Source organism: Chiloscyllium plagiosum, unplaced genomic scaffold (genome assembly GCF_037043375.1).
Source record: "Chiloscyllium plagiosum isolate Xiang-an unplaced genomic scaffold, Cpla_swu_hap1 HiC_scaffold_42, whole genome shotgun sequence".
In the NCBI taxonomy this organism is placed as follows: Eukaryota; Metazoa; Chordata; class Chondrichthyes; order Orectolobiformes; family Hemiscylliidae; genus Chiloscyllium; species Chiloscyllium plagiosum.
In genome coordinates this window covers 21780118-21797371 of record NW_028270180.1, presented here as the reverse complement: position 1 = coordinate 21797371, position 17254 = coordinate 21780118, and the positions used below count along the sequence as shown (strand labels likewise).

General features: G+C 44.8%; 1 protein-coding gene across 1 annotated transcript in view; it reads right to left on the bottom strand.

Moving 5' to 3' along the window:
* slc28a1 (solute carrier family 28 member 1) overlaps window positions 1-17254 on the bottom strand; it is a 113307-nt gene that overhangs the window by 59397 nt on the left and 36656 nt on the right. Inside the window, exons 3-4 of the mRNA XM_087982232.1 lie at window positions 3248-3329; window positions 3074-3150 (exon numbers count right to left, since the gene is read on the bottom strand). Of these exons, the coding sequence (XP_087838358.1) occupies window positions 3074-3150; window positions 3248-3319 (149 nt within the window). The 5' untranslated portion in view covers window positions 3320-3329. The remainder of the gene's footprint in view (window positions 1-3073; window positions 3151-3247; window positions 3330-17254) is intronic.

Below are 17254 nucleotides of genomic sequence, written 5' to 3'. Positions count from 1 at the left end.
AGGTCAGGCAGCATCCGAGGAGCAGGTGAGTCGATGTTTTGGGCGTAAGCCCTTCATCAGGAATGAAGCTTATTCTTCTGGAAGGGCTGAATTGAACAAGCCGGCCCCACACTGCCAGACAGTGCATTCCAAAACCTAACCTCTCGCTGGGGGGGGAAAAATGTCCTTATATAGGCAATGCTTCTCTTCATGCCCTCTTGTTCTTGACCCTCCCATCAATGGGAACAGGTCCTTCCTCCCTACTCCGTACACATTCCATGCGGATTCAAACATCTCCCCTCTCGACCTTCTCCAAGGGGAACTGTCCCAACTTCTCCAAGCTATCCATGTGACTGAAACCTCACACCTCTGGGTTCATTCATCTCAATCTTTTCTGCACCCTGGCTAATGCCTTGCTCATTCAGTCCTTTAAGCCTGCCCCACCATTCAACATAATCGTGGCTGCTCCTCTATAGCAACACGATATTCCCCCTTTCACCCTAAAAATGTCAATTATTGGAAAAGCCCATCTGGCTCGCTACTGCCCTTTAGCACAGGAAATGCTATCTTACCTGGTCTGGCCTACATGTGACTCCAGACCCACAGCAATGTGGTTGACTCTTAAACTGCCCCTTGGGCAATTAGGGATGGGCAATAAATGCTGGGCCTAGCCGTCAATTCCCTCAGTACATGAATGAATTTTTTAAAAGTATCAATCTCTTTCTTGAATATTTTTAGTGACTTGACCTCCACAGACTTGGGCGGGAGAGAATTCCACAGGTTCATTACTCACTGAATGAAGAAATGTTTCCTCATCTCAGTCCTCAATGGTCTACCCCTTTATCCTGAGTCTGTGTCTCCTGGTTCGACACTCGCCAACAAGAGAAACACCCTCCTTTTGTCGAGTGTGTTCAGCCCTGTTAGAATTTTATGTGTTTCAATTCGATATACATCACTGTCTCCCCTCCTTTCTATAACATACCACACAGTGGCCACACAGTTTTACAACATACCACATACCGACACGGTGGCTCAGTGGTTAGCACTGCTGCCTCACAGAGCCAGGGACCCGGATTGGATTCCAGCCTCTGTGTGGAGTTTGCACGTTCTCCCCGTGCCTGCGTGGTTTTCCTCCGGGTGCTCTGGTTTCCTCCTACAGTCCAGATTAGGTGAGTTGGCCATGCTAAATTGCCCGTAGTGTTCAGGGATGTGTAGGTTAGGTGCATTAGTCTGGTGTAAATGTAAAGTAGTAGGGGAATGGGTCTGGGTGGGTTACTCTTCGGCTGTATTCCTGATGAAGGGCTTTTGCCCGAAACGTCGATTTTACTTTTCCCAGATGCTGCCTGAACTGCTGTGCTCTTCCAGCACCATTAATCCAGAATCTGGTTTCCAGCATCTGCAATCATTGTTTTTATCTACTCTTCAGAGGGTCAGTGTGGATTTGTTGGGCCGAAGGGCCTCTTTCCCCACTGTAGGAATTCTATCCTTTCTGTACAGAGGGGAATTCAAACATTACAGTGGGTATCCCTATAATTCCACTCTCATTTCCCTCAGTAACCTGCATCATAAGTACAGGCAGAATCTTTAAAATGCCTTCATCAATTCTAAACTCTTCCAGTTGTGTGAACCACCTCCTCATTCACAATGACCTGGGTAGCATTTTCTCTTTGGTGAAGACAGATGAAAGGCACAAATTTAAACCCTCAGTTGAGCTCCCTACTTCCATCTGTAAGTTCCCGTTTTGATCCCTGATTAGGCCCACTGCCCCTTTCCCTTTTTCCCATTTGATTGCCAAAGAAAGACTTTTGGATTCCATTTGAGGTCAGCTGTCAGTGACTGCTCATCCTTTGTAGCACAGCCAATTGTAGGGCAAAGATTCATCTACTCTGTTCCTTCACAGTGCCAGAAGACCATGAGACACAGGAGCAGGAGTTAGGCCATTCGGCCCATCGAGTTTGCTCCATCACTCAGTCATGGCGGATAGGTTTTTCAACCCCATTTTCCCACTTTCTTTCCATAACCTTCGGCCCCCTTGGCAATCAAGAACATATCTTTCTCTGTTTTGAATATACTCAATGGTCACTATCACAGGAGTGCCTCCTAATGTTCAGGAGCAAATTCTGTCACCTCCAGTATCCCTGAACCTCTCCATAAGCTTGCTGATTAGATTGGAAGCATGAGGTGACAGGGTTAAGATGACTGTCTGTGGAATGAAGCATTACTGGCTCTCTGTCAATGATCACACCAATTTCCATTACACAAGGAAAGGGTACTGATTGGTTTGGCAATTTGACTCTGATTGGCTGAGGCGTTGTCATGGAGGAACCATCAGGAACTGTATGTTCCCCACCCTCCCAAGTAATTCAAAAAAGGTGCAATTCTTGAGCAAATATTGTTTGATTGCAAGGAACAGGTTCCGGTGTCCAATGAAGAGCTGCTTCTAGCAAATTTAATTGAGCCACGTTTTGAGCTTGACTGGTGATCTTACATGGGCCATTAGCAATACGAAGGATTGCTCATCAAACGCTGTCTGTGAGAGAAATCATGTCTGACCTTGGACATTTTACATTGGGGTTTGCAAACAGGATCTTCTAAAAGAACAAAGAATGCATAGTGCAGATTCATCTGAATGACACCAAAGCAGAAGGCATTAAATTATACAGCGTAAGCCTGACCTGTATTCTCGGGGACTTACAAGGTTGGAGCGATGATCTGTCATTTCAAATAATTAATCGATTTGTCAGGTTAGACATAAAAGAACTGTCCCTTCGGGGTGGGGAGTGGTGTGGTTTGGGGCCTGGACTATAGAGTGAGATGATGCAATCTTAAGATTGGATCTGGGCAGGCGAGAATGAAATGAAAAGGTGTGTCTGAGCACCTGAAGGCCCATGGGTAACAGGACACAGACTGGTGAGGCTGTGCAGAGATATGGAGCAAGGGCAGCAACTGGTGTCAAAGGGCAGATCAACCATAGTCTTGTTGAATAGATTCAGTTCGAGGGACGGAATGGCCTCCTGTTGCTATTATTCAGAACCTCCCCCCGCCCCCGGCATCAAACAGGTAAACTGCTACGTTAATTAAATAAACTACTTACCTCAGAAATTTGGAATTCCTCTTGCCTGCATGTGTTTCAGGCTTTGGGTCATCTGGAGGTTTGGAAGATACATCTTCCTAAAGAAGGAAGGGACATGTTTAACAAAATCTGAAGGTTTTAACAATCTGACTGAAGTGGATAGAAGAATACGTGAAGGGTCAGAAGAGTACTCGCCTCTAGTTCAAATGCTGCATTTTCTCTGGCGTAATCCTGTTTCTTTTCAGAATGATTATTTTCGTCGTTCATTTTTAAGATTCTGCGCAGGGCACAAGTAAAGAGAAGAAATAATAAAGTTTAAACAACTTCCACGTCAAAAGTGAGAGAAAGAAGCATTTAAGCAAGTGGAAAACTGATCGAACGCGTACCTCTAAACCAACAAATCAACCACGGTAGACCAAAAGTTGCAAAATCGTTTGTTTAGTTCCACCATCACTGACTGAATTAAATCAAAAGTGCGCAGAAACATGATGAGGCATACAGTATCTCAGGTTTTATTTATAGGGAGATAGAATATTTGAGTCAGAAGGCTACGTTGAACTGTGTAAGACACCAGTTCAGCCGCAGTTGGAATATTATACAATTTTTTCCAATGCAAATCAATATAGCACAGGAACAGGCCTTTCGGGCCCACTAAGCCTGTGTTGATTCTAATCCTTACTCAGACCTGCCACTTATTGCACAGGCATGGTTTCTATTCTTTTGTCCGTCCACCGTTCATGTGTCTATCAAGATATACCTTAAACATTGCTTCCACCACCTCCACTGGCCGTGCATTCCAGGTACCCACCACGCTCTGGGTGAAAAAAAATGGTGGTGGATTGTGGTGACAGAGCACTCTTCACTGAACCCCCCACCACCACCAAGATATACGAGACAATACGTGACATTCATGATTTAAAGCAAACAAGGTCAGAAGTCAGACGACACCAGGTTAGAGTCCGACAGGTTTATTTGAAATCACAAGCTTTCGGGGCGCTTCACTGGGTGAAGTGAGAGTGAAGCACACAGGTATGGAATTTATAAGCAGAGAGATCAAAAGATCATACAAATGGTCTGAGTGAGATGTTGATAGGCTGAATAATAAGTCTCTGCAGGCGATCAAAAATGTCAGATGGTGTGAGTAAAGTGTCAACAGCTGAATAGCGAGTGAAGGGATGACCTATTAATGAAGGCAGAGGGATAGTTACAAAAAATTTAAAATCTACCTGATTTTTAACCTATTGTAATTATCTCTCTGCCTCAATTAATCAGATCATAGATCATTCTTTCACTTGTTATTCCGCTGTTGACATTTTATTCATACCTGGGTGGCACGGTGACACAGTGGTTAGCACTGCTGCCTCACAGCGTCAGAGCTCCGCGTTCAATTCCCGCCTCAGGTAACTGTCTGTGTGGAGTTTGCACATTCTCCCCGTGGGTTTCCTCCGCGTGCTCCGGTTTCCTCCCACAGTCCAAAAAATGTGCAGGTTAGGTGAATTGGCCATGTTAAATTGCCCATAGTGTTAGGTGAAGGGATAAATGTAGGGGAATCTGTCTGGGTGGGTTGCTTTTCAGAGGGTCGGTGTGGACTGGTTGGGCCAAAGGGCCTGTTTCCACACTGTAAGTAATCTAATCTTAAAAAAAATTGTATGATCTTTTGATCTCTCCACCTACAAACTCCGTGCCTGTGTGTTTCTCTCTTGCTTCACCTGATGAAGGAGCAGCGCTCTGAAAGCTTGTGATTTCAAATAAACCTGTCAGACTATAACCTGGTATCGTGTGACTTCTGATCTTGCCCACTCCAGTCCAACACTGGCACCTCCAGATCATTTCAGCAATTATGCATTCCTTGAAGGTCTCTTCGTCCTTTCTCGTTACACAATATTAGATCTAAAACAGCATATCCTCTAGTTGGCTGTTCAACATACTGTCCCAGAAAACCAACCCAAATACACCCCAGAAACTCACCCTTCAAACTTGCAGTGTTCCACTGGTTTACCCAGTCTATATGCAGATTGAAGTCACCCATGATAACTGTGTTGCCCAGGCAACATGATTCTCTTATCTCCTGATTATTACCATACCCCACATTGCTACTACAGGTTGGAGGCTTATAAGTAACTCCAGCCAATGTCTGCTGCCCCATGCTGATTTTTATCTCTCCCCAAAACAACTCCACACATTCAAACAAAAATAACAATGAACTGCAGATGCTGAAAATCAGAAAGCAAAATTGCTGGGAAAATTCATCAGGTCTGGCAGCATCTGTGGAGAGAAATCAGAGTTAAGGCCCAGTGACCCTTCTTCAGAACCTGAGGAAGATGAAGGACCCGAAAGGTTAACTCTGATTTCTCTACAAAGCTGCGACCAGACCTGATGAGTTTTTCCAGCAACTTCCTTTTTTTGTTTCAGATTCCACATATTGTTTTTCCAAACGGAAATCCTCCCTTACTAATATACTGATTATCAGCACAAATCCACCTTCTTTACTTTCTGAGCTGTCGTTCCTAAACATCAAATTTTCCTTTCAGTTCCCAGTCCTGGTCACCCTGCAACCATGTTTCTGTAATGGCAATTAGATTATCCCATGTTCCTCCATCTGCGCCTTTAGGTTATTTACCTTATTGTGAATGCTGAGTGCATTCAGAAAGAGTGCTCTTAATTTTTGAACATTATTCCACTGTATAATTGCTGCTTTATTTTGTTTCTCCCATCTCATAATCTCCCTCGTCGTTATTCTGCTTCCTGTGACCAGCTTACCTCACTTCTTGATGGGTCATCCCTCAGATTCCCAGTTCTCCTTTGAACTGGTTTAAAACCACCCCCAATGGCAGTTACCACTTTCCCTGCCAGACTATCAGCCTCAGCATGGTATCCCTTTAAGAACAGCTGATTGGGCAAATGGAGATACCTGGCAACCAATGGTGAACTCTTCCCATTCATTCTCAAACATTTCAAAGTGGCTTTTAAAAATGTTGTGGGGATCTCATTCGCATTTGGAACCGGCCTCCTCCCCGAATCAGGTGGGTGTAACGTTTGGTGGTTTTGGGATATGATGGAAAATTACTTCGATTCATGACTTGACAACTTTGCCTTCAAGGGATGACGAAGCCCCCTTTGCAATGTTCAACCATCTCAGCATCTTTACCTCTATCAGATTAAAGAATGTTTCCTCCTCCAATTTATAAACACTGCACTATCCCCTCTCACTACGGCAGTATTTAGGTGATGATTAGCTCAATTGGTTGGCTGTAACATTAACAGCGTGGGTTCAGTTCCCATCACCAGCTGGGGTTACCATGAAGGATTCTTCTTCGCAACCTCTCCCCTCGCCTGAGGTGTGGGTGACCCTCAGGTTAAATCACCACCTGTCGTCTCTCTGTCCAGTGCGAGGGCAGTGCTATGGTTTGGTAAGACAATGATGACTTAGCTACAGCAGTGTACTCAGACTGATGTTATGTGGGTTAACATTGTTTCATGATATTGCCTGCCAGAATGGGAGCACATCTTGCATTTCCTCTTTTGGGGTGTGGCCTCGCTATGTGGGATGAAGTTGGTGGTGAGAAAGTCTATAGCCTTAAAACTTATTGTTAAGCATTTTGACTAAAATGTAATGTTGAATTATAGAACACATTTGCTGCACACTAGAAAATAGACAGGCAGGGAGGCTCAGAAAAAAAGAGGGGTAATCCAAGTTATGCAGACAATAGAAACATCTGTTCTCACCAATTAATATAGGATGCTCTAAGGCAATTAAGGACATTTGTCTTAGCATCAGTGAATCTGTGTAAACAGGATACCAAGTGATAACATTCACAACTGTTCCTTTATAGAATTAATGACAGTGTTTGATTCCACCATCATTAAGCGTGGGGACACCCCCCACCATGCACATGGCAGGGACTCATGTGACACAGCCAACGTTATCTATCTCATACGTTGCAGGCAAGGATGCCCTGAGGCATGGTACATTGGCAAGACCAAGCAGGGGCTATGGCAACGGATGAATGGGCACCGCACAACAATCACCAGACAGGAGTGTTCCCTCCCAGTCGGACAACACTTCAGCAGTCCGGGACATTCAACCTAGGACCTATGGGTGACCGTCCTCCAAGGCAGACTTCAGGACAGGCAACAACGAAAATGGCCGAGCAGAGGCTGATAACCAAATTCGGTACACATGGGGATGGCTCAACCGGGACCTTAGGTTCATGTAACACTACAGGTGACTCCATTGCACTAAACACTCACAGAGATCAACACATACACACAAACAGACATAGACACACAGACGCCCCTACACACACACAAACACTCCTACACACATATAGACACTCTTACACACACACACACTCACACCTACAGGTACACACACTGTCCTACAGACCCATACACTCACGCAGACCCTCTCTCATACGTTCACACAAATACTCCCACACTCACACATGCACCCTCTCGCACACTTTTAGCCCTTTACACTCACGCTCACACACATACACACACTCTCATGCACGCATACACATATAAGTTTGTGGGGTGAATTCGTACTTGCAGAATTACATTTTATTTTGCTCAAAAACTGCATGAATCCATGTAAGATTCTGTAAATCCGTTATTTAGATAAGAATCAGTCTGACCATTGTGACACAGACAGTCTCACACAGGGTAGCTCACACCTTAAATACATTATCTAGGCCGACATGACACCAATTGTTAAAGTTCATCTGAGGATGTAACTTTTAAAAAAGTTCTGCGGTTTACATATGAAAGAACTGAAACCAATATGTTCGTTCTAAAAGAGACTTAAACAATCCAGGTCTTTTTCAATATATAATTTTGGTTACATCACATTGTAAACTTTTCCTATAAATTCTGTCTCTTATGATCTTATACTCCACAATCACTTGATGAAGGAGCGATGCTCCAAAAGCTAGTGCTTCCAATTAAACCTGTTGGACTAAAACCAGGTTGTTTGTGTGATTTTTAACTTTGTACACCCCAGTCCAACACCGGCATCTCGAAATCGTGTTTGATTCTGACCTTGAAACGAAACTTAGTACTATCAAAAGCCTTGTAATTAATGGTCAGGTCTTATCAATTATAATGGATTCTTATTACCCCTTGCAAGCTCAGCAGGCACTTCGGCAAAAACATCTTTTCTGTTATAAGTCCCTGCCTTAATAGTTCAATAGAACGCTAGAGAGAGAGAGAGAGAGAGAGAGAATTTCAGTGCTGAGACAGACAAAGCCAGTAGAAAATTAACTCTTTGTGCTTACTTGTTATGGATTGAATTTAATTGCATTTTTGAGACTTTATGATGATTTTGAGTAGCCATTACTGGTTATGAAATGCAAACTCTGTAAAAGGGAATATTGATGAAGCTTTAACTTACTTGCTGTTATTGCAGACCACTCTACAGACCTTGCAGACTGCCCCACTGTCAATTCTAACTAACCAGATCTTATGTCTTACTTGAATTTGAATCACAACCCTGAAAAGAAAGCATGTTTTATTCGAACACTAATGAATCGGTTTAAATGCAACCTTACAGTAACATCTCAGCCTCGGGTACAGAATGATTCTGTGTTTAACATGAAAAGCAGGAGTCTACACCTAACTTAAAAATTATTCTAAACCTAACATTGAAGAGATTCTGACACAATCTGTTAGGAAGCCATTTTATGGTGAAAAGTTTGCCCTCCTTGCTAAGAAGCCATTTTGTAAAACAATTGTAGCAGACATGCGAGTTGTGCAAGGTTACCTGATAACATCTCCCACTTAGTTTAGACCAGTACTTCTCTATGTAGGAACTTATCTGGCCACAGACGCCTAACTTGGCTGGATTTGTTTTTCCCACCTGATGGATAGCTCAAGGCTTGTAGGAGTGATCAGTCAAGCGCACATAGATCTGTCAATTAACTTCTCTCCCTTTTGAATTATTGTCTTTCATTGTTATCTGTTTAATTAAGAACATGCAGTTTTTTTTGTATAAGGGAAGTCTGTTTGTGGCAGTAGGACAGAGTAGCCTGTGAGAGCTCTTAAAGGAAGAGGGATATCCTACTCTCCTGGGCTATTAGAACCTAGTTAGTTTAGCTTATGGTATCAGTGTTATGTTATAATAGTGACGCTATGGGTAAATAAAGGAGATGACTAAAATTAAACTAAACTGTCTATAAGAAGTTTTTATGCCAGACTACCAAAGAGTATAATCTCCGGGATGAACCAAGAGAGGCTTACAGGTTGAGTCCACAAGGATTCCCTGGGCCATCTCAAATCTGTACTTTAACAGTGGTGAGCTGCTGGAGTTCAGGGCACGTTCACTCTGTCGTTGAGGAGGGAGCTCTGGGATTTTAACCCAGTGATAGATTTCTGAGTTGGGATGGTGAGTAACTTGGAGGGTATTTGGTGGTAGAGGTCACAGGTTTGAAAGGCACTGTCTGTTGTATGAATGGCCGATACCAACAATTGCCAAAATGTAATTGGTTAGATAGCTGTGACCATTCCTTTTCCTGACTGCATCTACAAGGTGACCTGAGTCAAAAGTGGGCGAGGAAAACCACAAGGTAGTCTGAAGCTTTGATCTGAAAGAAGCTGTTGTTTACTTGGTGATAATAATCAGGCACAACTTATGTGTTGAGACTGAGGTGGTAGGTTATTCTTCATTGAGATCCACAGCTGTTCTGCCTGTCTGCCTCGACACCAGAGATTCGACAGAACTCAATGCAGTCTTTACCCTTAACCCTTTCAGAAGACTGACTCGTGCAAATATTGTCAACACAGGCTCAGGGAGTTGCTGCAATGTGTCTGAGCTGAAACACACAGCGTGTCAGAGGTGGAGGGACTGGCTGCTGAAGGCGATATTGCGGGCGGCACGTTGGCACAGTGGTTAGCACTGCTGCCTCACAGCACCAGAGATCCGGGTTCAATTCCCGCCTCAGGCGACTGACTGTGTGGAGTTTACACATTCTCCCCGTGTCTGCGTGGGTTTCCTCCGGGTGCTCCGGTTTCCTCCCACAGTCCAAAGATGTGCAGGTCAGGTGAATTGGCCATGCTAAATTGCCCGTATTGTTAGGTAAGGGGTAAATGTAGGGGTATGGGTGGGTTGCGCTTCAGCGGGTCGGTGTGGACTTGTTGGGCCGAAGGGCCTGTTTACACATTGTAATGTAATGTAATCTAATCTTAGTCCTGAATGGTGTCAAGCCTCTTGAGATTAGTTGGAGCTGCTCGAAACCTGTTGATCTTCCAGCTGAAGGAGTTGACCCCGACTGAGTGTTGCAGACTGGCACATTCCAAGGTCCAGGACTAGGTGGTGAGGGACGCGCTGAAGCTTGGGGCAGCTGCCGCCAAGGCGCGGTGGGGAAAGACCACCGTGTAACATCTGCCTGCCTAAAGAAGAACAGGGGGCCCACGCAGTCATTTGGGCTCTGCTGACGTCTCAGCTAAAAATGTAATCGTACAGACCTGTAAGTAGGAATGATTACTCTGTTTCGGTATGCAAAGAAATGGAATGTTTACATATGTATGGCATGTCCAGTTGTACAGACCATCAAAGTATTTTATGAATAAAGTATATTTTTGAAATAAAAAAATGTTGGAGCTGCCCCCATCCAGGCAGGTGGGAATATTCCACCACACTCCTGATGGTGGACAGGCTTTGGGGGAGTCACGAGGCGAGTTATTCGCTGCTGTAATCCTCGCCTCAGATCTGCTTACAGCAGATTACAGCACAGGGTCCAGAAACGGCAGACACGCGTTTCACCTATTTCTCACATTGTCTTGTAAATTACATCACGCTCTGACACACGTAGAAACCTCAAAGGGATGTCACTGGGTTTGTTCATTAATCACTTGGTTCACATTGTGTACGAGGATTGCCCATTTACAGAGTACATAATGTGACAGGGCCATACCAATAAGTTCCCAGTAACTACAACAGAAATTGCCAGGATAAATATAGGAGGTGCAGGAGGAGATTTGACCTACAAAGGTCAGCTACATTTGTTTATCAGAGCAGAACAGAGACAAGATGTTTGGTTTCATAGAAATGTAGAAGAGAGGAGCAGGAGTAGGCCATTCAGCCCCTCAGGAGAAAGTGAGGACTGCAGATGCTGGAGATCAGAGCTGAAAATGTATTGCTGGAAAGCGCAGCAGGTCAGGCAGCATCCAAGGAGCAGGAGAATCGACGTTTCGGGCATAAGCCCTTCTTCAGGAGAAGGGCTTATGCCCGAAACGTCGATTCTCCTGTTTCTTGCATGCTGCCTGACCTGCTGCGCTTTTCCAGCAACACATTTTCAATTCAGCCCCTCAGGCCTGCTCTGCCATTCGATATGATCATCAAACTCAAAACTCTAATCCCGCCCTCCCCCCCTCAGATCCCTTTAACCAGAAGAGAAATAGCTGCCTCCTCTTTGAAAACACAAGGTTTTCTCCTTGCCACTTTCTACGGCAGAGAATCCCACGGGCAAACAATCAATTTATGCTTTCCTTTTCTAAAATTCATTCACAGGAAGTGGGCAGCATCGGCTAGGCCAGAATTTATTGCCCAATCCTAATGAATCAACCATGTTGCTGTGGGTCTGCAGTCACCTGTAGGCCAGACCAGGCAAGGACAGCAGTTTCCTTCCCTAAAGGACATTAATGAACCAGATTAGTCTTTTCCTGACAATTGAGAATTGTTTCATTGTCATCATTAGACCCTTTAATTCCAAACTTTTTTTAATTGGATTCAAATTCCACCATCTGCCATGGCAGCATTTCAATCCCTGATCTCACCTCAGAATATTCCCTGGGTTTCTGGATTACTGGTCTAGTGATGATACCACAAGGCATTCACCTCCCTAATTGACCATGAGGTTAGATTTTGATTCCAGGTGCATTAGGTGAGCTTAAATCCCACCAGTGGTCATGGCTGGGATTTGACACTGTGCCCCAAAGTGTAGTCTGCACCTTTGATTTACAGGCCCAGTGATATTTCCAGTGTGCCACTGTCACCCAACACCCAAATATCACCTCCCCCCCAAACATATTGGCTTTTTCTCACCTCACCCAAGAACCAGGTAATTTATTGAGCAGGTTGAGGAGTCTATTAAGGCAGATTACTGAGCAGTGGGCCTGCAGGCTCCTCAAGTCTGAGGTAGGCCTGTAGTCTGCAAGTCTCCTGATGGCCCGCATGGGCGGACAGGGGTGATAAGTACTCCAGGCAGGCTTTGAGGCCTTGTCTGCCTATCTGGCTTCATTTGAACCAAACCCACAAGCTGCTATATGGGGCAGGCTCCTCCTCCACAATGGTGGTCCAACTGCTGAGGGTCACTTTACAGTTAAAAGTTTTAACAATGTGAGGCTGGAAACAGTGGCACCTCTCTAGCTGTCTCACCTGAGCTACAGGCTTCATCTCCTCTGGTGCTTTTTTGTTGCTTCACAGGATGAGGGCGTTGCTGAGTGGGTCAGCAATTATTGCTCATTCCTGATGAAGAGCTTCGGCCTGAAATGCGATCTTCCTGCTCCTCGGATACTGTCTGACCTGCCGTGTTTTTCCAGCAACACACTCTCAACATTCATCGCCCATCCCAGAGGGCAGTTAAGAGTTCACCACGTTGCTGTGGGTCTGGAGTCACATGTTGGCCAGACCAGGTAAGGATGGCAGTTTCCTTCCCTCGAAGGACATGAGTGAACCCCAGATGGGCTTTTCCTGACAATCGACAATGTTTTCATGATTATCATCAGATTCTTAATACCAGGCCCCAGCTGGGGGTCTCCTATTAGCCCTTGAGCAGCATGTGCCTGCCCCCTCTTTAATAATGGTCCTGTGGTTAATAATTAGCTATTTGGTGAATTTGGGGTTCTGACTCCCATCTGATCCTGAAGTCAGGGAGTTGTCTCTATTCCAAAAACTCAACTCCTATCCAGGATATCTCAAAATTTCCAGTGACATTTTCTGCCATGATTTGGTTAGATGTGACTGGGAAGACCATTGTAGTTTCCTGAACTGTCAGGCCGTCACTCTCCACTGTGTTTCTGTTCCTGTTTTGTACTGAACACGGCTGCTTTCCTGCCTGATCTCTCACCATGTCCCCTTAGAAACCCTAAGCTCACCAAAGCTCTTGCTTCGTAGATCCTAACCTATCGCCAAATCCCATTGTGTATCATTCCTGCGCTCACTGTCCTACATTAGCACACAGTTCGGAACAGGCTCCCACAAAATGAAAAGGTGAGTATTACACTAGGGGAACAGCAAGCTCTGGGGCACAGGTCTTCGGTACTATTGCCGGAATATTGTCAGGGTCCGAAGCCTTTGTGGTAAACAGTGTCTCCAACTGTTTCTCAATAACACATGAATTGATGGAAGACTGGTATCTGTGAGGCTGGGGACCACTGGAGAAGCAGAAGGAGGCCTTTCGGCCCATTCTCTAGTGCCAAGTTCCTGCCTTTTTCCCATACCCCTGCATACCATTTCCAACAAAATAATTATCCAATTCCTTCTTGAATGTCCCAACAGAACATGCCTCCACTACACTTCCAGATGCTGCATTCCGTTTTCAATGAGTGAAAAAAATGTGTTTCCTCACTTCACCTTTGCTTCTTTTCCAAAGCATTTTAAATCATGAACAGGAATATTTTCTCCCTATCTACTCTATTGAGCTTGCTCTATCAAATCTTCTCTCAGCTTTCATCTTTCCAAGGAGAACAGTCCCAACTTCTTTCATCTATCCTCACCACTAACGCTCCCCATCCTGGAACTATTCTAGTAAACCACTTCTGCCCTCTCTCCAATGTATCTCTCTCTCCTCCTATAATGTGGTGCCCATAGCTATACATAATACTCCAGCTGAGGTCTAACAAGTGTCATGTGCACACCTCTCTGCTCTTGTACTCTATGTCCCTACTAATAAAGCCGAGAACACTACATTAATTGCTTTATATACTGCTGTCTCCACTATCCTGCCACTTTCAATAATTCAATGGGTGGCACGGTGGCTCAGTGGCTAGCATAGCTGCTTCACAGCACCAGGAGCCTGGGTTCGATTCCAGCCTTGGGCAACTGTGTGGAGTTTGCACATTCTCCCCGTTTCTGTGTGGGTTTCCTCTGGGGGCTCTGGTTTCCCCTCAGTCCAAAGATGTGCGGGTTAGGTGGATTGGTCATGCTAAATTGTCCCATAGTGTTGAGGGATGCGCAGGCCAGGTGGGTTAGCCATGGGAAATGCAGGGTTACAAGAATAGGGTAGGCAGGTGTGCCTGGGTGGGATGCCCTTTGGAGGGTTGTTGTGGATTTGATGGGCTGAATGGCCTGCTTCCACATGGTAAGAATTCTGTGATCTGTGCACATATGGTCCCAAATCCCCTGCTTCTGCACCCACTCTAGAATTGTTCAAGATGACATTTTTCTGAAGAAAAATTAAATTCAGATCCTTTGCAGGTGGTTTTTCAATTATAGGTTGGAGCCCTGAAATACTATGAGTATTTTCAGCTGTTAATTCCAAACTGTGTTTTGTTAACTCTTCAGCGGGGTGCCAGTTTACCAGTTTACCAGAGCTCATGTGAAGGTTTGAGTTCAAGAACTATCCCATGTTACCCCTGCGCTACAGGTAAAGTCTCTCGCTCTGAGCTCTAACAGTCAGGCAAAGGGGAATGGGATTGTGAAACTGATTAATCAACGACAATGCTACCAGTAACTTTCATTGCAATAGCTGCAACACTCAAATATCTTCTCTGTGCAAACAAACCAGAGACTGAACCATATACCTGTTTATCTTAACGTCTGTCTCTGTGGACTCACCTCTCACTTACAATCAGTGTCGTGTTAGTGTTCATTCTCTTGTGTAGTAATTAATGAACTCACTGTCTTTGTGAATTCTGGTTAAATTGATTCATTTGAAACATACGTTCAGATGAGTGTGGCTTCATGAGACCAGATCTCCTGGCAGTATTAGCTAGAAGTAACAGCTGCAGAAAACGAAAGGTGCTGGAAATACTCAGCAGGTCCCAGCAGCATGTATGAAGAGAGAATGTGAGTAAATGCCGAACATTCATCTGATCAACGTATCATGGAATCATAGAGATGTACAGTACAGAAGCAGACCCTTTGGTCCAATTTGTTTGCGCTGACCAGATATCCTAAATTAATCTCGTCCCATTTGCCAGCATTTGGCCCAACTCCCTCTAAACCCTTCCTATTCACATACCCATCCAGGTGCCTTTTACACATTGTCATTGTAGTCGCCTCCTCTTCCTCTGGCATCTCATTCCATACATGCACCACTCTCTGTGTGAAAATGTAGCCCCTTAGCTCTCTTTTAAATCTTTCCCCTCTCACCTTAAACCTACGCCCTCTAGTTTTGGATTCCCATAACCCTGTGGAAAAGACCTTGGCTATTCACCTTCTCGATGTCCCTTCAAGATTTTATGAATTTCTATCAGATCTATGTCTCTCCGTGGATGCCCTCCCTTCGGTAAGTGACCTAAAAGCCTCAGAGGAATAAGGAAATGAAAAGAACAGTAGAGCAATGAATCAGTTCTGCATTTTATCAAATATTGTTGCTGTGGCAAATTTACACAGACTGATTCACATGTAATAGCAACATCGAGTACGTATGTTGACAAAGTGGACTTTGTCTTAATACAATGTTGCGAAAACAAATTCACAGTAACTGGGTTTGTGTTGCAAGTCCTCGGATATTTTGTAAGTGAGCTTGATTGTCTTGTTTCAAAACGTACAAAGAATTTGACACATTGATCACTTCCCTGAGGAATTACACGAATTACTGGTTTGTGGTGAGTGAACTTTGGTCTCAACCCACATCGGACCCAATAGGACGCCCTAAGGTTGAATTCTCGGAGTTCAGACGTCCTAGAATTTCTTGTGCTGAATGGTTTCATAAAGGGGAACCTTACTCGTTTTAGGTGCTGCGTTTACATAGAGTTGTGTGATTATCATTCTTGGGATAAAACGGTAAAATTTGATCTCCTCCAAATTTCGAACCAATTCAAATTTAATTTTAAACTATTGATAATTTAAATTCAATGACTTGCCAAGAACCTTCACAACCATCAGAGCACAGCAGCTTATTTGTTTGACACCAGGTCCATCACTATCAACATCCAGTCCCTCCACCAGCCACGCTCAGTAGCAGCAGTGTGTACCAGCTACGAGATGTACTGCAGCAATCCACCAAAGATCCTTAAGGTACCACCTTCCGAACCCATGACCATTACAAACTAGGAGATACATGGGAACACAGCCACTCAGGTTGTAAGTAGAATGGGGGCGACCACACTGTCCTGCTGATCTGTTTATTGGGGATCTTCCATTCAACACAATTGTCATCAAATCATCTTGAAGCAGATCCAGGATTGTGAGGATGCTTATCGGACATCCAACCCTCTAAGCACAGTCCACCAAGCCTTGAGATTTCTTGAAGCAAATACTTTGATCTATTCAGTGAACCCAATAAAGAGTTCTTGGTGGTGTTCCCGACATTTTTCTGACCACAAAGAACGCCGCAGAGGTTCCTTGGAAAGGTCTAAAGCTGAAAATGTGTTGCTGGAAAAGCGCAGCAGGTCAGGCAGCATCCAAGGAGCAGGAGAATCGACGTTTCGGGCATGAGCCCTTCTTCAGGAATGAGGAAAGTGTGTCCAGCAGGCTAAGATAAAAGGTAGGGAGGAGGGACTTGGGGGAGGGGCGTTGGGAATGCGATAGGTGGAAGGAGGTCACGGTGAGGGCGATAGGCCGGAGTGGGGGTGGGGACGGAGAGGTCAGGAAGAAGATTGCAGGTTAGGAAGGTGATGCTGAGTTCGAGGGTTGGGACTGAGACAAGGTGAGGGGAGGGGAAATGAGGAAACTGGGGAAATCTGAGTTCATCCCCTTGCAACACCCCTCCCCCAAGTCCCTCCTCCCTACCTTTTATCTTAGCCTGCTTGGCACACTTTCCTCATTCCTGACGAAGGGCCCATGCCCGAAACATCGATTCTCCTGCTCCTTGGATGCTGCCTGACCTGCTGCGCTTTTCCAGCAACACATTTTCAGCTCTGATCTCCAGCATCTGCAGCCCTCACTTTCTCCTAGAAGGTCTAAAGCTAACTTGCATTGAATAATCTTCAATGTGTGTATTTGAATGATGTGGGGTTCCTCCAAATAGGATCCACCTTGATAGAATGCAGTGTCTTAAATTGGGCAGCATGGTGGCTCAGTGGTTAGCACTGCTGCCT